The 23,453-nt window shown below is 33.7% G+C and overlaps 3 protein-coding genes across 6 annotated transcripts; 1 reads left to right on the top strand and 2 right to left on the bottom strand.

The window, feature by feature from the left end:
• On the bottom strand, window positions 1–2,524 carry LOC115725706 (uncharacterized). 4 transcript variants are annotated; one of them, XM_061117416.1, is made up of 4 exons: window positions 2,310–2,487; window positions 1,862–1,960; window positions 381–1,195; window positions 1–265 (listed from the first exon to the last, which is right to left on the bottom strand). In XM_061117416.1, the coding sequence occupies exons 2-3, from the start codon at window positions 1,897–1,899 to the stop codon at window positions 409–411; spliced, it is 825 nt and encodes a 274-aa protein (XP_060973399.1). In that variant the 5' UTR covers window positions 1,900–1,960; window positions 2,310–2,487; the 3' UTR covers window positions 1–265; window positions 381–408. The 4 variants fall into 4 exon arrangements, with proteins under 4 accessions (XP_060973399.1, XP_060973402.1, XP_060973401.1 ...); XM_061117419.1 differs by having other exon boundaries at window positions 1,907–1,960; window positions 2,310–2,486; XM_061117418.1 differs by lacking the exon at window positions 1,862–1,960 and adding an exon at window positions 1,565–1,670 and having other exon boundaries at window positions 2,310–2,486.
• A 907-nt stretch (window positions 2,525–3,431) lies between these two features.
• LOC115725451 (proteasome subunit alpha type-4) lies at window positions 3,432–5,955 on the top strand. The gene is made up of 2 exons (XM_030654979.2): window positions 3,432–3,605; window positions 4,942–5,955. The coding sequence occupies exon 2, from the start codon at window positions 4,954–4,956 to the stop codon at window positions 5,704–5,706; it is 753 nt and encodes a 250-aa protein (XP_030510839.1). The 5' UTR covers window positions 3,432–3,605; window positions 4,942–4,953; the 3' UTR covers window positions 5,707–5,955.
• A 484-nt stretch (window positions 5,956–6,439) lies between these two features.
• LOC115725749 (uncharacterized) lies at window positions 6,440–12,634 on the bottom strand. The gene is made up of 10 exons (XM_030655353.2): window positions 12,461–12,634; window positions 12,153–12,381; window positions 11,835–11,960; window positions 11,274–11,420; window positions 10,886–11,015; window positions 10,082–10,123; window positions 9,563–9,784; window positions 9,410–9,452; window positions 8,334–8,411; window positions 6,440–6,801 (listed from the first exon to the last, which is right to left on the bottom strand). Exons 1-10 carry the CDS (start codon window positions 12,535–12,537, stop codon window positions 6,735–6,737), a joined length of 1,161 nt encoding a protein of 386 aa, XP_030511213.2. The 5' UTR covers window positions 12,538–12,634; the 3' UTR covers window positions 6,440–6,734.
• Between the last annotated feature and the right edge of the window lie 10,819 nt (window positions 12,635–23,453).

Raw genomic sequence — 23,453 nt, 5'->3', positions numbered from 1 at the left:
TTTATATTTCTTCATTTCAATCTTTATTTTGATAAAATCACTAAACCAGAGCCATTAGCAAAGTACCACTTAAATTTTTGAGCTGAAAAATTCTATCCTAGTTTCAGCTGCACTAACAAGCAAAGCTGTTTTTGCTTATATTAAAAGGAGAAAAGAAAAAGGCTAAGGTGATTTTGATACTCTATTACGAAAACAACTAAAGAAGGCCTGTCTGACAAGGACAACCATTTCTACCAAAGGAATGTCACAGATCTTCAGTACTTACCTATAAGAACAATACAATAAGACAATGTAAATAACATTAACATAACATGGTACCATTTGAAATAGAAATGTGCAAACCAAGTGGTGTTGAATTTTTGTGTGTTAAGAACTCTTACCTTTGGCATAAGATCAATTTTGTTAACCTCACCGGCCAATAATTTTATCGATGTGTTGCTGCTGTTGCTGCTGTTCCTGGTTGCTTTGATGATCAGAAATACACAGTTCTACTCTCTCAGCAGAGTTAACAAGCCCGCGAAACTCTGTCCAACCTACTGCAGTCACAATCATCCTAATATCCCTTCGAAGACCGTCCTCAAACCTCCTACACATATCGACCTCATTCGCTACTATGGCTCGGGCAAATCTCACCAATGAAATAAACTTATCCTCATATTGTCTTACACTCATATATCCTTGTGTCAGCTGCAAAAACTCTCTCAACTTGGCATCGCGATAGGATCGTGGAAAATACTTATCATAAAACTCACGTCGAAAATCTACCCAACTTATGGTTGATGGATAAGGATAGCAAAGTTTCACCCCCTTCCACCAATGAAAAGCATCTCGCTCTAGCAAAAACCTGGTGACGGATAGCTTTTGCTCGTCCGAGCAATCAATGATATCAAAAATCTCTTCAAGCCTCTGTATCCACTCTTCAGCATCATCAGGACTAGTAGAACCGCTGAACTTTGAAGCCCCCAAATTATAAATTCTCTCAATTAGTGTTGCTGTCTCTTCTACTAATCTTGTCTGATAAAATGGAGCAGCAAATGTTTCCATTGCCTGCTGAGGTCTACCATTTGAGGTCTGCACACCAGGTTCAGGCATGTTAGAAGTGGCTGCAGGTGCGGTCTCAATTACAACAGCGGTACTTTTAGGCACGATCACATGCTGGCTCTTTCGAGAGCAATCAGGTTGGCGCATAATGGAGCTGCAGTATAAAATTCAACAGCTTTAACTCATAGTATACAATGCAATGAACTCATAAAAATGCTATAGCTAGTACTTAGGTGGCGTTTGGTTGGGAGGAATGAAAATATAAGAATAAAAATGGGAATAGAATTAAGAATAAGAATGGAATAAAATTTAAAATGCATAAAAAAAATTGATAAAAAATCATTAAATTTTTTCTCTTTGTTACATTGGAATGGTCTTTCCGTCTTTTTTAAAATAGAATAGTCATTCCACCAAAATGATAGAAATAGCATTCTATTGGAATTCATTCCAATACTTTAAAATGCAAACAAATAAAGAAATAGAATGAAAATTGTTTCCTTTCCATTCCATTCCATATCATTACCTCCAACCAAAACCAAACGCCACCTAGTGTCACCCTATTTCCCAGCCCAGTGTAAATGTTTTAAGTGTAAATTTTCCAGGAGCCAAGGTTACCAAATGCTGATCTTCTGGGAGTATGAGTTATGGAGTTATTAGTTACCAATCAATGGTAGTCTACACATTTTAACATTTTTAGGAAGGAAATAGTCTATAATATTTAATAATCAAAACAGAAAACAACGAAAATATAATTCATTCTTCAAGTGCCATATTAGTAATGCACCCCTGTTAATTGAAATTGGCTGAGAAAAACACCTACCCGAAAATCAAATATCTCAGATAATCAAATACCATCATAGCTTACACTTGTAGATGAAGCTTTGTTCTTAGACACCCACATCCTTAGAAAGACCCCACCCTTTATAAACATTGACCAAAATCAAAGCCACTTTATAATATATTGCTTTTTCTAAAATATGTTGTAATATATAAACGCTTAAATCAAAGAAAAAAAAATATATTGCTTTTCATAGCATGCATGACTATAATTACCAAATACAAATAAACAATTTATTCTATCTTCCATTTGCATAGATGTGTATACAACTTTAGGAAAATTCAGTGTCAATTTCACTTTATTGTATTTTCAAGTAACAAAAAACAGAAAGAAAAAAAAATCCAAAATTTTTTAAAATCCTTCATAAGAGCAAGCCAGGAATCACTTTATTTCATGAAGAAAATAAAAATAAGAAGAAGCTAAGAATTACCTCAACACTTGAAGCAAGTTGATTTTGAGATAACAAAAGACTTCAGTTTTGGGATTTTACAGACATGCAAATGCAATGATGCAAAGCCAAAACTTTTTCTTTTTTATTTTTCTCTACGCAGAAAACTCCAATTTCTGCCGAGCTGCAGCCTTTTGTTTCCACCACCATATTTTCTTCTTGAGAGTTTTAATACAATTTTGACACATAAGTATTTTACAGATATCAATGTCGTTTCTCCAAATTAAAAAGAGAAAAGAAACTTGCCAAAAGAAAATAACAATAAATACCCATTTGAACTTAATATTTTGCAAAAGTTATCAATTTGACATTCTGTTTTGTTAAATGATAAAATAGATCTTATATTTTTCAAAATGGTACTATTAGGATCTTAAATTGATTTTTTTTCAAAATAAAATTTAATAATAATCCGATTTAAAAGTGCTACGATAAAATTTATATTTTCTGTATATGTTCGTGTTAGTAATTGTCTTTAAGTTGGTTGTATTAAAAAAAGTTGTCGAAAATTATACTCAGGGTCCTATTTTTATCATTTTGAAAAGGCTAATTAGAATTTTTACACCCCTAACTTTGATATTACCAAATCATGCACTTTGAACTATTAATGTTGTTAAAAATCTTCTCTGAACTATTGAGATTGTTAGATTTAAAGACTTTTTTTCTAATTTTAGTAAAAAAGTCTAATATGAATGAAAGTCTAAGGACCATAATTTAGTAGATGTCAGAGTTCGAGGGACATGATTTTGTAGATTTCAAAGTCTGGGAGCATGGCTTAGTATATAAATAATCACTGAAATAGTAAAATTGAATGAAATTAGACAAAAATCCTTAAATCCAACAATCTCAAAAGTTCAGGAGTAATTTTAACGACCTTAAAAGTTCACGGGGCATGATTTTGTACATATTAAAGTTCAGGAGATAAAAATCCTAATTAACCTTTTGGAAAATACAAGGTCCATTTTTTCATTTAATAAAACAGATAGTCCAAACAGTAACTTTCGCAAAATACATGGTCTAAAATAGTATTTACCCAAAAAAACAAAGAATTTAGCTTTCCGTATATACCCCTAAAAAATTGTCGTTTGGTTTGTAAACATGAAGGACTATTATGTCTTTCAAAATTTTAATTTTTTAATATTTCTCAGATTTTAATTCCTTTATTTATTTTTAGTTTTCTTTTCCCCTTCCTCACGATACCCTTCTCTCTCTTTACTCCTTCATTCTACACTCTCTCTTCAACCTTTCTTCATCGTAGCTCTGAGCTCTCTCGTCTTACAGGTTCGCCATTTTCACTTTCTATTAAGCTCTTCTTTTAAAGTTCTCTTTGTATAACAGTTTATATGCTCACACTTATTTGTTTGAATATTCTTCTTTGTCCATGGACTTTGTACCCCCTTTTCTGGTTTTCTGTTTAATATTTTGATTTTGATCGGAAAAGGGTTTGTATAATTATCAATTGGAGTAAATGGGTATTTTTTATTTTACATTTTCTCTCTGTGGTTTGAATAGTTTTTGCGCAGTTTGAGTATGGAAGATCTGGGTCAAGAATAGGTTTAGGCATTTATCGAATTGGGTCAAAATGAAAAATAAAATTGTTTAGATTGTTTCATTTGTCTTAAATTTATTGATTTAGTGTTAAAGAGAAACAATTATAGGTAATGGTTTTAACAGGTTGTTTCTCAGTAGTACTCTCCATCTTTTTAATATGAAAGTTTCTTCCAGAAAAGATATTTTTGGGTTCATTTGTTTTTTGTAGATTTTTTTTTCTTCTAATAGACAGTTTTAGTTTTTCTTGGATTTTGATTATGCAAGAGCTTTAGTTTTTGTAATGCATCTATCTATCTATCTATCTATATATATATATATATATATTTATATATAGTTGGTTAGATTCTACAAAGGGAAAGAAGATGGGTTACTGGTGTTCTATTAAGCTTGAATTAGTTATCCTTGTAATATTGATAATTGAACATGTATGTATTCTCTGTGTTTGGATTTGTGTGAGGTTTGTGGTTGCCTTTCATTTTTCCCCCCCTTTTTCAAATGGGGTGTTAAATTGGTGAAGGTCAAGCTTCTTGGATGCCATAAAATAATGTAATTTGGGTTTTTTTATATTCTTACGGATATCGTTGTCTAAGAATGGCTCTTGTGTATTGGTCATGCTTAGTTGAGTGCTATGAGATCGCATGCTAGGAAAGAAGATGTTACAATAATCTCATTTCGAAGAGTGTGTTTCATAGAGCTTCTTCATTATTAAGATAGTGAACCATAATGGTATTATATCTTTGAAGTTGATATCTAATGTTTTGTTAACCATTCATAAATAAATAGTGTGTTTCTTTCTTGTCCAGGCTTTCATTGGTTTGTTTACAGCTTGTTTCTTTGAATTGTTAATGTCATAGATGTACTTTGCCTATGCCATTTCTGTACTGTGTTTTTTGCTTACAGCTTGCTTCATTGAATTTTTCGGTACTCTTGTTAATTTTAAGACCTGTTGTTGTCTTTTGTTTTATTTGAGTTGAGATCACTTTTAGAACTTTGCTTTTGTCATCTTTCAATTTTTCTAGTCAACTTTTGTTAGAAAATGTATTTATCCTTTTTTGCTTCATCACAGTGATAAGTAAAGATGTCTAGAAGATATGATAGCCGTACTACGATCTTCTCCCCTGAGGGACGTCTCTACCAAGTTGAGTACGCAATGGAGGCCATTGGTAATGCAGGTACCGCAATTGGAATATTGTCAAAGGATGGTGTTGTCTTGGTTGGTGAGAAGAAAGTAACATCCAAACTCCTGCAAACCTCAACTTCCACCGAGAAAATGTACAAGATTGATGACCATGTTGCATGTGCTGTGGCCGGGATAATGTCCGATGCCAACATCTTAATAAACACTGCAAGAGTTCAAGCTCAACGCTACACATTCTCTTACCAAGAGCCAATGCCTGTTGAGCAGCTAGTTCAGTCACTTTGTGACACTAAGCAAGGCTACACACAGTTTGGTGGCCTCCGACCCTTTGGCGTTTCATTTTTGTTTGCAGGGTGGGACAAGAATTTCGGCTTCCAGCTTTACATGAGTGACCCTAGCGGTAACTATGGTGGCTGGAAAGCTGCTGCTATTGGTGCAAACAACCAAGCAGCACAATCAATGCTTAAGCAGGATTACAAGGACGAAATGACAAGGGAAGAGGCGGTCCAGCTCGCGCTCAAGGTTTTGAGTAAGACCATGGATAGCACAAGTCTTACTTCTGAGAAACTTGAGTTGGCTGAGGTCTACCTTTCTCCATCTGGAAATGTGAAGTACCAAGTTTGCTCACCTGACTCTTTGAGCAAGTTGTTGGTCAAGTTCGGAGTGACTCAACCAGCACCAGAGTCTTCTTAAGTGATTTTCATACCTTTTTATGATATTAGCAAAGGTTGGACTGTCTCATCAGTTTAAACTATTCTGCAGTGAAACCATTTGTGCTACTTAATGGGTTTATCTTTAAGTATCCGTGTAAGTGACATTTTTCTGAGTTTAAATTGCTTGGTATTAGTTAACTTTGATGATTGATTCTTCTTCGGACCTTGCTGCTTTATTTTATTTTTCTTATTTTGATTTTTTTTAGTGAAAATCTTCTTTTTGAGTTTAGTGCCCTTGTTAATGTTAGACTTAGTAACATTATATAACCTGCACGTCTGCAGCAGGTTCATAGTTTCATAGTTTCATACTAATTTGGTTAAATAATTTTTAATTAATTACATTTAAATAGCAACACCTTTAAAATTTAAGATGATAACATTATTAGGCAACCAAAAATCCTTATTTTTTAAAGCTCAACCATTTGTACAGCAAAGCATGGATTTTGAAACTTGACATATTTAATATCCTAAATTGAAATTCAATCAACAAAACTTTACCAATACCTTAAATTTTAATGTATTGAACTTGTAAAAACAAGAGCTACAAGAAAACTGCTCATCAAAATTTATTATGGTATCAAAACAAAACTTTTACTGAATCAAAATTTGTAAATTCTACCCTACAAAAAAATCAAAATAAAATAATTGTAACTTCCATAATAAATAAAAAGAACTTTTTTGTTCTTTTTTGATAATGAAAAAAGAGAAAAAACTTCATTCACAATGATTCCTCCATTTTTTTTTAATATTGCACGTGTCTTCCAACAAATATGAAATTAATAGCTTCGAGCCTTTTGAGGGGAAATACAACTAAGGCATTTGTGAGATGTTAATTAACACAGGATAATATATGGATCTCTATCGTTTAACAACACATCCAAGTATTTAGATCAGATTCTAAAGAATAAAGATGGAGTAGTCTGCCCCATTCAGCCATCCAATTCCTTTTACAAAAACCAAAATCTGGCTTAGTCTGTACAAATGTAGCAAAACCAACTCCTTTTTCTTTTATTCCCCAGTTGATGCAGCATTTGGTACTTCGTCGTAGGTTCCGGTTCCCTCATTAAATGAGTACCTAAATTTGACAACAGGATAATAATATAAGAAGCCACTAAAACACATTTGGTTATTATGTATATGATTTATGAACACAAAGGCAACTCATAAGCTCAAAAATCAAAGCAAACACACAGTGAAGATAAGAGCTTTGCAAACCAACAAGGAGTTGTATCAAAAAGTCTGCAAAGAAGCTTTACTGTAAAAAACTGTGAAGTTTGAATTTGAACCTTCCACATTCAGCACAGCTGTTGAATGTGAATCAACCATGTTCGTTTACATTTAGTAGTTTGCTTTCCAACATTTGCAAAAGTTGATGTGCATTATGATACTCCCACTGCCCTTTACTTCCTGTCCCTAGGTGTTCTACCTACATCAGCCACCTAAACTATTTCATGACAACTAGAGGCGCTTTTGAAGCCAGCACTAGTCAGATAGTAACATGCCTAAACCTTGTTCAGTATCTGCTTGTACAGCAAGGGTATGGGAACTAAAACACACTGAAAACTGAGCTTTGACAAAGTCATTACTTTTTCTGCACAGTCGTGACAGCAAAATTAGACGAGTAATTTGGTTCTAATTTCCAATAGGCCTCAACTTGAATAAGTTGTTAGTGCTGTAAATATGGGCCAGACTTTTTGACACGGCGTGAAACCAACACGAGCATGACCCGGCACGAAAAAATATGTGCTTAGGCACGATACGGAACGAAAAAATATGAACTTAGACATGACACGACATGAAAAATATGGGCTTTGACACAACAAGACACGGCACAATAAGCCCGAAAATAGGACACATAAGCACGAATAGATTAGCTCGAAACCATGACACATTAAAAAGTTCAATAATTTAAACTAATAACAATGATAAATGTTTATTTATTAACTAAAATGATAGTAATATTCAGATTATAATAACTATTGGTTGTTTATGTCTCTAGCACGACCACTTGATGAAATGTTGAGGAAAGTAGGACAAATGGCTGATACTACTGGAAGGATTCTTCTTTGGATAATAGGTACTGTAGCTGGTATTCTTGTGATCGGTTTACTAGGTATTTTCTTTTCTAGTTCATATTCTGGATTAGGTTTGTGTGTAACTATTATTGAAAAAAAATAAAAACGTAATTAAAACTATAAAATACACATATATTTTAGTATTTAACTCATCATTTATTTATAATAAAAATGCAAATACAAGTAGGTCTATTTAAAAAAATTGGGCCGACCCAAATAAAGCACAGCACGAAATACTGGACTTGCAGGCCGTGTCAGGCCTACCCTATAAAATTGTTGCACGACACGGTAGGACACGGCACGGTCCATATCTTTTATGGTACGGCACGGCTCGTATTTTAAAAAACCCAAAAAATATGGGTCGGGCTAGCACGACAAGCATGTATTTACAGCTATTTGCACATACTAAGAAATGTATGTATTGTTTGTAACGGTATTATTAGTTAAGAAAGTAATAACAAGCAAGAAATAGACCAAAATTTAAAGATAAAAGTTTGTTAGCGAGAGAAAAAACAAGACACGAGTGCATTACCATTGCCCTGTCAATGCATAACAATAAAGTCCTGTAGATGGATCATAATAATAGCCCAAAATGCTGTTGTAGTAGTATCTGAAGATTAAACAAATAATTTCCAATTAAAAGTAAATAATAAGCAGAATGAAAGAAACAATGCATTGCACATGAAACAATCATAATTAATACAACAATAACAAAGAACCTGCAGAACATGAAAAATAAGAAACATAGATGAAAATCAGGGTCAGACAGTGAAATAATTGACTTAATTTTAAGCCCAGAAGTGGAATAAATAAGACCTAAGAGACAGCCAAGAAGCATGAAAGCCAATATTTAGAACTTTAATATGCTAAAACTCCTCCCCACAACAACATTCGTTAGGATCCAGTTAATAAGGTCATACAGATTAGAAGAAATGTTAAGCGACAGGTGGCAAGTTTAAGGGGTAGTTTGTAAATACGAAGTATTGGGACAGCTGCCTATATAATCTCTTACATGGTTTACTAAAGATTTTATTAAAATAGTGAGGCAGTGTGGTAAACTATCACGCTTTACAGGTTTCCAGGTCCTTTGAATAACCTGGGTTTTCTTGCTGTAATTTTTTCAATTGTGAGCCATAGAAATCTTCATTTTGTGACTGTTTCTCTTTTGGGTTCCTATCAATTGGTGTCAGAGCTGACTCTGATACCAACCACTTAGGTTGAACTTACTTCAAAAAGGGGTGCCTAAGTGGTCAAAGACCACCAACTAAACTAATCCCACATACTTAGGAATTGTGCGCGATCCTAGCACATCTATAGAAACATATGCATTAAAATAATCTAAAATCTTTCTTGAAAAGAATACACAATTGCTAATGCTAGCAGTTAAAAAAGATTATAGGACATTTAATGCATTAGAGATACCAACCCTTTCAATGATGTCAGAGAGAATCTCATCAGCAATAGAATGAATCCTATTCTATACAGAACAGCTATTTTTAATCTCAAGAAATGCTTAACGTGGTATAAAAAACAAATTTTAATAACAAACTAATACAACACAAACCAATTGGCAATGTATCAAGGGGAGAGAGAGGGAAAGAGAGATACCCGGAAGACTCGTCAAACACATAATCACTTTGTGAAGTCCCACCTGCAGCCCAAAAAACAACCCCAAACCCAAGCTCAGATAATATATCAAATTACTTTATCAGAAGATGGGTTGCAGTAGTCTTTTTACACGCAGAATAAATAAATTCTTACTTCCAGAGTCAGCATTTGCAGCGTTGGATGGTTCATCAGTTCCATCAGAAGAAGGCTTAGCAGCAGCATTTTCATCATCCCCAAACATATCAAATGAATCCTCAGATGGATTAACAGACCCTGAAGAAACTATTCCAGCATCTGTTAAACCAGACAAAATGTCCTTCCCTGCACTTCCAGATGGGCCTTCACCTCTTAAACGAGCAAGGTTTTCATATCCTTCTGAAATAATAACAATGCAAGTTGCAAACCACAAGAGTAAGTTGAAAAATTATGTGGAACTTTACAATAGAAACGAAATCGCATGCTTCAAAAATCATTGATACAATTTAATAAAACTTTTGTTTTCACATCCACATTCAAATATGAATATTTCTGGAGAAGCTCACACACAAAACATAAAGACTGGTTTAGCAAATATATTTCTTAATCAGGACGAAAAAGGGACCGAAAAAGAAATCCACAACAACAGTGTACTCTCACCCAAAACTAAGATTATGAAAAAACTAATTATCGTACCTGCTTCACGCTCGAAAACCTCTTTCTTTTCACTGTAGACATCTGTAAGAGGGTAAGTAAATTCAATAAACAACCAAGGAAGAGAAAAATAAAGACCAAGTTCTACTCCTTCAAAATTAGTGACCATTAGAAAAACCGTAACAGCTTTCTACTATAACCATTGTAAACAGCATAAATGCACTTTTTTCTCCTATGAGATTTAATGCAACTATAAAATCATGTCCATTTTGAGATTTGAAAATTTTAATTCTAAACTACAAAATTTTCCAATATATGCGTATATGTATGTAATGTATGAAAATTCTTAGGTAGAAAAATCAATTTTTCTCCCACTGTGGAACCATTTTTTTGTTTTTGACATCTATAGAAATTATAACTTTTTATTTATTTTTTATTTTTTTAATATGATAATGTATATTATAAAGAAGCATTTCGGGAAATTTCAAAAAGAGATTTCAAACAGCTAATCTCATGCATGATTATTTTTTTTAGACACATGAAATTGATTATTTTGAACTTTGCTTTCAACATTGAAAATTATTAATAATTTCTTGAAAACTGATGGGATGCCTGCTATGACCACAATCTACATCACCATATAAAAATAATTGAGTTATAATTTGTCTACAATAGGGACAAAAGTAATGTCAGAGCAAAAGTAATGCTGCTAGGGGCAAAATTGATGCCACTATCTAAGAAGCTCCCTATATGTGTATAAAATTTCATAAAGTTCACATAATAAAGTATGAAACTGTGTTTGTGTTTCCATTCAGCAACAAACATAGACGAAAATTAACAAACTACCATATTCTCCATTCTCCAACAACTTCATGGCATCTTCAGTCAGCTGGTCAAATATGGCCTTTGTTTCTGGCGACATTTTATCCTTTTTGTTATTTGAAGTTCCTTTCAATCTCCTCAAAGCTTGCAAAACCTATCAAGTGAAACAACATTACTCTATACTTAGTCAATCATACAAAACTAAAAGTTCAAGTGTTGTTCTGGTTCCCAGCTAAAGAAAAGCATATAGAATACAATATAGGGTATTTAATGATGTTACCCACTATAGAAAACAAATAATGGACTGAGAGAAAATGTTGCGGACAGGTAAAAGATGTGTTTCATGAAAGCAAGAATGTAAATTTAAGAAGAGCAACGTATTGTGCAAAAATTATAAATAAAACTAGATTACCGTTTCGCCTGGCTCAAGTGCATCTGCTATGCGTCTTTTCATCTTTCCAATATCACGAGACGTAAGCTCTTGAATATCGTCATCATTTTTTATTACTACTTTACCAGCGTATTTTGGTTCCACTTCAACACTATCAAGCCAAGCATCCTGCAAGAATTAACATGATGAACAAGTATAAATATACTTTTCTCTAAACTATACATATAATGAACAAGGATGTAACTACAATTCGTAAAAAGGAGCTGGCCCCAGTTCTTATCTAAATAGTAAAACTCAATAGTATTAGTGTACACATAATTCTGCATGAAAGTAAAGTAACAGCAATGCACAAATTGAATTAAATGGCGGAAAAACAAGAATAATATTAACCAAGTTCGTATAAATTGAGCATTACGTTTAATCAAGTACTAACGATAGCTAATCTATTTTGGCTACATTGTTACATTAATTTAGTCAAGCTTGCACACACTTTTTGGCTCAAAAGGCCTACATCCAGAGTATGAATATGCATGCATACGGTATGTTCGTTCATTCAACACAGCTCGGTTCCAGAATGTTTACCTTGATTTCATTTTCATTGACATATTCCACAAAATTTCCGTCAGCATCAAAATAACCTTCTTCCCTCTCTTTCTCTAAGTTGAAAGGTTCAATTTGAATGCCATCATCCACAAAATCCTCGTTTTCCTGTCAAAAGACACTCCGCATCATAGGCTACCCTTTATATTTCCATTGATCCCAATAAAGAAGAATCTGGCCAAATCATCTTGAATCGAAAAGAAAAAGAAAACAGCAACAAAGCTACACCAATTCAGTAAGGAAACATACAAAAAATCTCAAACGACCTCCATTTCTACAGATAAAGAGCTTGAAACTCACCTCATAAGTTACTTCAGCTATAGAGATATCGTTGATAATACCTCTGTTATCTTCACTCAAAAGCTCCGTAGTCATTTGACTACGACGCTTTGAGCGTTCCGTAGCAGCCTGACGAGGGTCTGTCAGCGGAGCGGGCTGAGGTTGAACCTCGTCTATTACTAATTTCTTCACCGCCGCTTCATCTCCTTCCTTCACTTTCTTCCCCTTAGGAAATCTAACCCTTTTTTTCCTGCAACAACAATAAAGAAAACCATCAACAAAAGAGAAATTAACCAAGAAAGATGCTATCTCTGTGAACACAAACTTACATTTGAGGTTTGGTTGATTCTTCATCGTCGTCTGGGAAAGGGCGCTTGAGGTTAGGTCGAGAGGAATTCGCCGCCATTAACAAATTGAACTGAGCTTTCTTTTCAATTTTCACCGTTTGGTTTGGCTGTGTCTCTGTCTGTTTTTGTGTACTAATTTCATCAAACAAGGAAATTGGTAAACTCTTGTTCTTTGTAGAAGAAAGACAATGCAGGGCCCACTATGTCGGAGAGTAGCCCATTAACATTGTAATGGGCCTTATTTTATATTGGATCCGTAACTTGGGCAAGGAAATTATTCGAAATTTTACACATATATTTTGTGTTTATTAAAACTTCAAAAAAGATTTTTTCAAAATGACATATAAAATAAAATTCAGCCTTCGTTATTAAATTCCAAAAACATTTACATTTACATGAAATTAAAATAAAAAGAAGAAGTTTATGTCTTGTCTTTTGACATGAGTGTGGGGCTGTGAGGATTTAGTGATTTGTTGTGCGTTTGTTTTTGTTTCGTTTCTTCTGATGGATTCTAGTAGTCAACAAGTTGGTCAATTGAATGATCAATACGACAATATACAGTTGGAGGAAGAAGAAGAGGAGGGTTACTCTGTGATGTCGTTGAGGATGTAGGCCAACCTATCGATGATAGGTGGTGTCTAGTTGGAAAGTTCTTAACCAAAAGAGTCATAGATTTTGACTCCATGCAGAACACGTTGGCTTCACTGTGGCAACCTGGCAAAGGTATGTTTGTAAAAGAGTTGGAACCTAATCTTTATGTTTTCCAATTCTATCATGAGATAGATATCCAGAGAGTTATTGAAGGGAGTCCTTGGACCTTCAATAGGTTCAAATTAATTTTTGAACGTCTAAAGGCAGAGGAAGATCCGAGGAGTGTTCGTTTGGACATGTGGGTTCAGCTGCATAATCTTAGAATGGGATTCATGACTGAAACCAATGCTAGGAACGTTGGTAATTATACTGGCTCTTTTGTTAAGTCCGATCCCAAGAATTTTATGGGCATCTGGAGGGATTACTTACACATTAGATTTACTGTGAATATAGAGCAACCCCTGAAGATAAGAATTAAACTAAAGAGGACTAATGGGAAGTGGCTGTGGTGCCAATTTAAATATGAGTTTGTTTCAATATTTTGTTTTATATGTGGGATAATTGGTCATTCAGAAAAGTTTTCCCACAAATTATTTGAGGTACCACTAAAGCAAATTGAGAAGCTATATGGTTTATGGATGATGGCTGAGCCACGTCGAAGAAAGAAAAAAATTGGTGCACAATGGTTGCATACTGAAACGGAGACTGATAAGCATTTTTTAGATGAGTTCGAGTCCTCAGGTGAAGCAGGTCATGGTGTCGATACTGGAAATCAGATATCCCGTGAAATAAGGGACTTTGTTGGCAAAAATTAGGGTATGAATGGTGGCAAATTTCGCACCATGCATGATGGAGAAAATAATGGCGTTAATAGTGGAAGAACTGGTTACAACCAAAATAGTTAGATGTTGAGAGCGGGAAGAGAGGAAAATTTGAATATACCTACCTTGATTGTCACAAATACGAAAAGGAGAAGGACAAATAAGGAAGGTCATGATGTTTTGAGTGATGGTGAAGAGGATATGAGCCCTGACTCTATTGGGCTCTCAAAAATTGGGTCATTGGTGGGTCCTGGGGTCCAGGCCCACTAAGGATTATGAGTATCCTTAGTTGAAATTGCCGTGGGCTTGGGAACCCACAGGCTATACAATTCTTTAAGGATCTTATGATCAAAAAGTGGCCCAAGTTTGTGTTTTTGTGTGAGACACTTAGTAAAAAAGAATCTCTTGAAAGACTCAGAGTTTCTTTGGGTTTTGAAGGACTCTTTGCTATCAAGGGTATTGGAAGAAGTGGAGGTATAGCTCTTCTATGGAAAATTCAAGCAGATGTACAGGTTATGGGTTTCTCTAGCAACTATATTGACGTGAGTATTCTTAATGATGAGAATGGTGTTTGGCGTTTGACTGGGTGTTATGGTGAGCCTGATGGTAGTAACCGTATTAAAACATGGACTTTACTTAGAAATTTGGCGGAGCAATATGATCTTCCCTGGTATATTATAGGTGATCTCAACAATGTGGCTAGTCATGATGATAAAAAAGGTGGTAACCCATACCCCGAGTGGCTAATCGAAGGCTTTAATCGCACCTTGACCGACTGTATATTGTGTGATATTGAGTTGACTGGGTATCCTTTTAAGTGGGAGAAAGGCAAAGGCACTAACAACTGGATTGAGGTTCGGTTAGACAGAGCCCTTGCAAATTAAAAATGGCTAGACATCTTTAACTCAGCAAGACTCTTTAATTTGGAAGGGTCTAGTTCAGATCATTGTCCCATTCTCCTTGATACCTGTATTGGTAATTTTGTTGCTACTAAGAAAAGATTTAGATTTGAAAATGCTTGGCTAAGAGAGCCAATGTATACTCAGATTATAGGAATCATCTTTCACTCATCATCAATAGGAACGGACAGTGTGACATACTATTATATACAATGAATGTGCAACTAGGGATTGAATGCTCAAATCAAGAGAAAGGGTAGCTTGTAAAGTTGGATATATATTTATTTATATCTTTTTATTTAAATATTATTATAAAATCTATAAATAAAAAGATTTATGCCCGCGAACTCTAGATCCCGATCATTATTCGCTAGATCTTCTAATGGATAAACTTTTACTTATGCTTGTTCTGGAACGGGCTAGGCTATAGTAGAACGGATGCCGAAATATTGTTCAAATCTATCTATTTCATGCTTCAAGGATTAAAACTGTTCTCTTCAACTTCGGCTTGCAGCCTAGTGAGTTAGGTCAAAAATTTATTGTTGTGGAATGGAATAAGTTGAAATTCAAAGACTTCTATATGCCTTGGGTTTTACAAGGAGTAATATGCCTTTTTTAAGTATTTGGGTATTCTTATTTGTGCGAATAGACTTTTGACTGCACAATGCTCATGTATCTTTGAGAAATGGTGGCTCGCATTAGAGTGTGGAGCTCAAGGAATATATCTTTTGTTGGAAGAATCACTCTTATTAATTAAGTTCTAATGTCCATTAATTCATTGCAACTAGGTCCAAATAATGTTGCTCTCAAAGAAGATTCTTGAAAAACCGTATTTTTGTAAATGTCAATTATATATACGAAAATACAAAACTGTATGCGTCTGCAGAAGCAGAAAGTAATTCTATTACTCCAGAAACCAGTTTTGCAGTGACAAAACAAAACAGGCACAATATAGAAATATTTGCAGAAAAATAAAGGGAAATTTGCGGCAAAAGTCCCCAAAAAGGTCACGTTGATACAGATTAGTCCTCAAGCTCCAGAAATAGCGGCGATAGTCCTCAAGCTCCAAGTTGTTGTTTGTCCGTTAGTCTTTTTTCTAATGATCCGTTAGTTGCTCCAAAAATAGGTCACGTGTTGATATTTTATTGGTTCAAATTAAAATTTCAATTAAAAATAATTAAAAACACTTATTAAAAATTAAAATAAAATCTTTTAATATTTTTAATTATTTTTTATTTTAAAATTTAAAAACATTTTTAAAATTATAAAACATTATTTAAAAAATAAAAAACCTTTTCAGTTTTTACTTTTTCGTTCTTTACCTCTCTCAATCTATCTACCTTCTTCTTCCTTCTTTAACCTTTCATCTTCTTCCTCCCATGGAAAATGCTTTCCAAACCCTAGTTCTTCAAAAATTCGAATCTCAAACCCACCGTGCCTATTACATCTCCGCCTTCCTTCTCAAACCGAGATATTTCGGATTTGGGAGATTCGAATCTCAAACATTAAGATTTTTTGGGATAATGAGGATTTATCAATCTCGGTTCTCCAATTCTTGAGCATTTTCCAATGAATGATTATCTAAATGAACCCCAGATGTGAGATTCCCGTAGCCCAAAGCCTGAAGGTACTTGTTCATATTTTTTTTTCTTCTTCTTTTCTTTTCGTTTTTGGTTATCTCTCTCTCTTTGTAGGGTCACGGATCTGGTCAGGTTTGAATGTGTGTATGTATATATATATAGTACATGTATAAAGCTAATAGCAATCTTTCTTTCAGAAATTAAACACATCAAAAAGAAAGCACCGACCTTCATTCTTTTTCCTTTCTCCTTCTTCTTCAACAAATTATCTTGGGCTGTGTTTTTCTCTCTTACACAGAATTTTCATTCCCAAATAATTCATCATCATTAACCCTAAAAGAAAGAGAGAGAGAGAAGGGTTTTGAACCCAAAGCCAAGAAAAGAAAGCAAGCCCCAATCGGGGATTTTTGTTGTAATCTGGCCAAGATCTGTGAGTTGAAAATAGAGTAATGGTTTTGGTTTTGATAATGGATTTTGGGTCATCAGCGAGAAGAAGACGAAGAAGAAAAGAAAGAAAAAGAAAAAAGAAAAAGAAAAAGAAAAAGAAAAAGAAAAAAAAAGAAAATCATTTTTAAATTATTTATTTATTTATTTTATTTTATTAATTAAAATAATAATTTGGACCAGTGATATTTTGACACGTGGCAATATTAAAAAAGTAAAGGGCTCAGTTAAAATTAGGATTAACGGACAAACAACAACTTGGAGCTTGAGGACTATTGCCGCTATTTCTGGAGCTTGAGGACTAATCTGTATCAACGTGACCTTTTTGGGGACTTTTGCCGCAAATTTCCCAAAAATAAATAACTTGACACAAGAGATTTGTACGTGGTATCAGTGTTCTCCCGAACACTCCTAGTCCACGGGGCCACGCCCAGAGAATGAAATCAATTAATAAAGCATCAAAATTACAAAGATAATTGACTTAAACAAGTTTAGACTCCCTCTAAAGTATTGTCGCAATCCTTTGTAATCCACTTTATGAATCTGACTTCTTGAAACACCTTCAAGCCCGAACTCCCTTCGTCTTTGAAGTGTGAGTGCTTACTTCCTCCCGAAGTAAGGCTTTAACAAGTCTTCTCCCGAAGACCAAAGTGCTTACTTCCTCCCGAAGTAAGGCTTCAACAAGTCTTCTCTCGAAGACCACTCTCTTGTTCAGTCAAGCCGTTCTTAACAAACTCTAGGATAGAGTAAGAACTGGTATATAAAACACTAGAACCTAGATGAACAACTAGGCTCTCACATAACAAAGAAACTCTATTCTCTCAAAAAAGATAAGTGCAAAAAATGAATAATGGAAGAGCTGATTCGAATGGCTGCTCTCTAGGCTCTATTTATAGAACATAGAAACCTTAGAGACAGTCACAAGATCGAATCTACAGCTGTATAAAAACTTTCCTAAGAAAACACGATCTGCAGCATCAGATTCGGATGCTGACGCAGCATATCAGACCAGAAACAGGAAACTTGCTAAAATTGGGTCCGATCCTCTATTAATACTTGATTCCTGCCAAAAATAGATTAGATATTCTGATTGTATCAAGATACAATCAAAATCATTAAGGAAAAAACAATAATCAAAGTTTCCTTAAAAAACCAACTTTCCATAAGAGAATTGCTTCTCTTACAAGAAGTTTCCAAACTAAGGAAAGTCTAGCTGAAAAGTGCATCTTTCCTAACATAGAAAAGAGCAACTAAAATCGAATAAACAAGGTAAGAAAATCGTGTATGAATGCAAAACAATCTTACCATAAAAGAAAAATATTTTGTCAACTAACTTGCCAAAAAAGGACTTTACAATCTCCCCCTTTGGCACTTTAGATGAACAAAATATTTTTTAACACATAGGTACTTGCAAATTAAAGTTAACAAGAAAAAATAACAACTCCCCCTGAGTGACACAATAGAAAACCAAAAACAACAAACAAACATGCTAACTTTAATCCAAAAAGATCACAAGTACCAAACACAACTCCCCCTCGAAAAATGGTCCAGAGTTGATAAAAATAAATTGAAAGCTTAATAAAATGCACAATAATTAAAAAATATTTTGACAACTAAATTGCCAAAAAAAAGGACCTAACAATCTCCCCCTTTGGCACTTTAGATAATCAAAATATTTTTAATTAACAAACACCTACAAAACAAAGTTAGTGAAACAAACATAAAAACTCCACCTGAGAAGCACAACATTAAACCAAAATAAAAAGCTAACTTTGACCAAAGACGAACACAAACACAAACACAAACCCCGAACACAAACACAAACCTCAACTCCCCCTAGACAATTGAGTATACAATTAAAAACCCAATTACTCCCCCTTTTTGTTTATCTATAAGGGCCAAAGACAAAAAGAAATGAAAATATAGAAATATGTCCAATAAAAATAAAAAGAAAGAAAACGTATGCCCCATAAAGCTTGATCAATGAGGATAGCTGCTTGGACATATCTTGCTGAACCTCCTCCATGGCAGCAAGACGATTGGAGCAGCAAGAGGAACATTTGAGGGGGTTTGTTCGGATTCCACCATTTTCCTTGAATGCCCTAGGTTCTTAGTTTTAGCCATGAATTTCTGAAAGGAAGAATGAGAAACAAAGAAGAAAGAACACAAAGAAATAGGAATCGGGTAGCTAGGTTATGAAAATAAAAGACAAAGGAAGTTGGTTTATATAATCATGTGAGAGAGGATAAAAGAGGAAACCAACTTAAAAAGAGAACCTACCAGCCCAAGAACACAAAAGGAAACCGCCCCACTATCTTGCAAATTTTTTTTTTCTCCTTTCCTTTTTTTTTTAAAAAAAAAAAATAAAGGAAAACTAGAAATACCAACATTATTTCCAAAAATATCCTATTTAAGACAATCTTTCAAGATTAAAGACACATTTCAATATGAGAGATCAAACTTTAAATGGAAACATATCAAAATAAATCAAGGAAGAATAAATATTGATACTTACCAATTAAGCACAAATTTCCTTAGCCCATGAATCAAGTCACCAACGCCTCCGTCTCTTTATTATTATTTTTATTTTTAAAGAACTGAAAATAAAATAAAATATGTACAATAAATATAAGGAATTCTAAACCATGCAATTTAATCGAAAATCATTACAAATGAAAAAAAAAATACATGTTATGCTTTCAAAAGAGAATAACTAATTAGTATCTCAAGAACAAATCATACTTAATTGATGTTGAGGAAAAATATGCATGTTATTAAAAATTGTGACCCAGGATTTTTAATTTAATTTAGTAGAGGAGACTTACAAATTTGAACACACTTGTCAGACATAAGTGTGTGCAGTGAAAATAGGATCATTGTCTTTTGCATGATTTTTCATTTTCGCCTTTTTCAATTTGATCCCGCAACTGGATGCTATCACACCATACTGAAGGTAGCCCTTTTCTATGGTAGTGCATCCTCATCATAGTTGCTAATTACAATGTTCCAGCTTACTCAAAAGATGGCTTTCACACCTCAGTGTGGGTAGCTCTATTCCAGCAAGGGGCCTGACAAGCAATTGAAACAAAAATCGCTCAACTCTGTATAAGAACAATATTTAATCCCAGACACAAATAAAAGTAACATGAACCTTTTAACTCAACTTCAAAAAGTATGATAAGAATGAGATCCTAACTAATTATAATCCAAAAGCATAAACATAATTTATCAAATTAGAATGAAAGAAGATTAAATGCTAGAAAAGAAAAACTTAACAATATTGTACAAAAATATGAACAAGAGAGATTAGACAATGCAAACTCCCAAAGACTTTGTAAGGGAGTCAAAGCGACTTGAGTCTAGGGCCTTGGTGAAAATATCAGCTAATTGTTTTTCAATATCAACATATTCTAATTGCAAAGATTTATTTTCAACAAGTTCCCTGATAAAGTGATGTCTTATATCAATGTGCTTTGTTCTAGAATGTTGAACATGATTTTTGGAAATATATACAGCACTGGTATTTTCACATGCAGAATGACAAGTAAGAATAGATGTGAGATGTTGGAATTATTTTACCAGGATCTTAGATCTACTCACAAGCATGTTGATTAACAACCTAAATATGAACTTCTAAAACGATAATAAACACATATAAAGTATGAGAAACCTTACAGTGGGTGCAGCGGAATAATATGTCTCCTTCCACTCAGATCTCTAACCCTTGATTCCTTTTTGTTGCAGAGTATAATCAAGATCTGAGTCTGAATGTCCTTCTCTTGGATTTGATCCTTCACAGTCTTCCAATCTATGATTGAGATACTGTTTGATGTGTGTGGGCACTACTCTCTCACTAAGTATTTCGAAATTGTATATTACTTGTGTGTTGTAATGATCAAAGAAGAAGAAGAGATGGGGGGCTATATATAGAGAAAATGGAAGCTCAACTTTCTGAAAGAGGCAGTTGAATTACTGAGTAATTGCTTAATTGCCTTATTTGGTGTGAGCCACCACTTTCCACTTATAGATAACTGCTAGGTTTAGGTTAGTAATTAATTTGGCATTAAAATTGAAAATAATAATTGGGAAATACACACAGAAGTGGCCGGCCATGGGTGTGATTGGGCCTCACTTGAATTTTGCAGTTTCCACAATTTTATTTTTATTTTCCCAAAAATGCCATTTTTCTAATTCTAACCATTTAAATGCCAAAACTAATTATTTAATAACTAAAATAGATTATTAAATAATATTGTCATTTAACATAATTATTAATTAGACATATAGAGTGTCTTAATTAATAAATAAACCTAGAATCTCTTTTCTTTACAATTTCACCCCTATTTAGTGAAAAATTCACAAATTAGACATAGTCTAACTTTAGAATTATAATTGATTAATCATAAATCAATTATTGAGTCTTACAAACCGTATGGTCTCAACTAGAATGGGGACCATAGATCTATATTGCCAAGCTTCCAATAAGTCGAACCGAATTTACCAAGTAAATTCCCTAACTTATTAATTCCTTATTGAATCCACTCTTAGAACTTGGAATTGCATTCTCAGACTTATATAGAGCATTCTATATGTTCCACGATATAGATATGCTATCTCATTTAACCATCGTTATAATCTTAATGTGATCAAAGATCCTCTATATAGATGATTTACATCAAGATAGGATAAAATTTACCACTTTCATCCCTCAATGTATTTGGCCCCTTAAAACACTTAGCTACCTGTAAATGATGTTTTAGTGATCTAAGAAATAGTCACTGAAACAAGAGCTCACCCATTTACTTCTATTTAGCTAAGCTCGAAGGGAATCATCACTTGACTTCTATACACCAGTAGAAGTTATAGATTCCATATTTATGTTCAGCGCTCCCACTCAGTTATACTATCATGTTCCCAAAATATACGTATCACCCTGACCCAAAAGTAGGCTTAACTAATAAATCATAGAACATGAATAACACTCCTGAGATTGAGCCTAAGCATATCAGGATTTAGATTCTTTTAATCTAAGATCAACTACTGATATTGACTTGGAAAGATACAACGGTAAGTTTATAATATCTTGACCAAGTTCAATATCGGTCCAGTCCAATGTATACTCCATACACTCGAAACTAGTATACTTTACCAATGTCCTGGAAAGAGCATAACACTTACTCGAAGTGTAAGTATACTTCATCGCTGATTATCACATCAGTGTAAATCCAAAACACTGATGAAACAAGGACTTAGTCTTTTGAATCATATAATCACAATCACATTCCACTGTGTTGACAATACTGTAATTGTGAATAAATATATGTTCTGGACTTAACTGATTTTGTGTATATATTAGATATATATATTAAACCATAAACATGAAAAATACATGTTAACATAAACCACTTCAAATCTCTTAAATTGATAACTAATCAGATTGTAATGGATTTTATTTAGGGCACAAAACCCAACAAACTCCCACTTGCACTAACATAAAACAAGTTGTGCATTCCAATCAATCTGTTGTCTTGATCTACAGATCAAGTGTAATATATTTGAATCCACCCATATTTCTGGAACCAGGTTCATAAATCATTATGAAACATCCTTAACTATTTGCTTTACTCATCAAGGTATACTGAAATCCTTACTGCTTATTAAGTACATCTGAACAAACAAACGACATATCTCTCATATTTTAAAATTTGGAACTGAGATAATGCAGTGTAGAATTTTCTTCAGTAGAATAATTTTCTGGTAATTTTGAATTTACAAAGTTATATATATCTTCTCTGATGGAGCTTGAATTATTATAGATGGGTTTTTACACTCTTCTAGAATAACTCCTCCACCCCCAGAGTAACCACCCTCTCAAAATCTTAATGAGTTGGTGTGGATATTAGGATTACTAATATATAGTTCCTTAATATCTAACATATAGGTCACTTTCATAAATCTTTCTTGACTGTCCCCTAATGTTCCTCATTTGATTACATCTCAGATGGCTCCCACTCAATAGTAGATATCTGGTTAAAAAAATTCTTTTAACCTCTTATTATTGTTTTGAGGGATATCTAGTTGTGACTTATTATCTTAGTCTGAAACTGTAAGTTTCTTTAAGACTAAGTCATCAACTTAGCAGTCTAGTATTTGAAGTGTAAAATACTTGCTAGAGATTAAGCAATCAAATTAAGATACCATAAAATTGTTATGAGGATTAGAAATCTTGACTCAAGTCATTCGAATGGACTATGCAAGAATTCTTCTATCTTATTCTCATAATTCTGATAAGTTATTTCTATCCACATGAATGGTTAGATTTGCTTTCTCAGTAGTGTTCTTAAGTTCCTATCACAAGTATCAACCAAATGAAAATGGGTAAAGAATTTTAAAATTCTCCCACTCAATTACGGTAGTGTGATACATTATCAAAGAACTTTATTGGTATCTTTTATTACAACAACAAATCTAAACTGGAACATATAATCAAGATCAAGGATTTATTCTGATAATAGCTAATTTATTATATTACTTCCATGTTTAAAATATGTGTCATAAGGAATACTGTGGAATGTAGTCCACCCCTAAGTATATAGAGATTATGATCCACCCCTAAAGGTTATGGAGATCATGACTCTCT

Source organism: Cannabis sativa, chromosome 6 (assembly GCF_029168945.1).
Source record: "Cannabis sativa cultivar Pink pepper isolate KNU-18-1 chromosome 6, ASM2916894v1, whole genome shotgun sequence".
In the NCBI taxonomy this organism is placed as follows: Eukaryota; Viridiplantae; Streptophyta; class Magnoliopsida; order Rosales; family Cannabaceae; genus Cannabis; species Cannabis sativa.
Note: the sequence above shows the minus strand (reverse complement) of the source record. Positions and strands in the feature narration are given on the sequence as shown.

Coding starts and splice junctions, on each gene's coding strand:
- LOC115725451 (XM_030654979.2), top strand. CDS start 4,954: ATGTCTAGAAGATATGATAGCCGTACTACGATCTTCTCCCCTGAGGGA.
- LOC115725749 (XM_030655353.2), bottom strand. CDS start 12,537: ATGGCGGCGAATTCCTCTCGACCTAACCTCAAGCGCCCTTTCCCAGAC. Junction 11,961..12,152: donor TAGCTGAAGTAACTTATGAG/GTGAGTTTCAAG, acceptor GTCTTTTGACAG/GAAAACGAGGATTTTGTGGA. Junction 10,124..10,885: donor GTTGGAGAATGGAGAATATG/GTAGTTTGTTAA, acceptor ACCCTCTTACAG/ATGTCTACAGTGAAAAGAAA.
- LOC115725706 (XM_061117416.1), bottom strand. CDS start 1,899: ATGATGGTATTTGATTATCTGAGATATTTGATTTTCGG. Junction 1,196..1,861: donor CTGAGATATTTGATTTTCGG/GTAGGTGTTTTT, acceptor TTTATACTGCAG/CTCCATTATGCGCCAACCTG.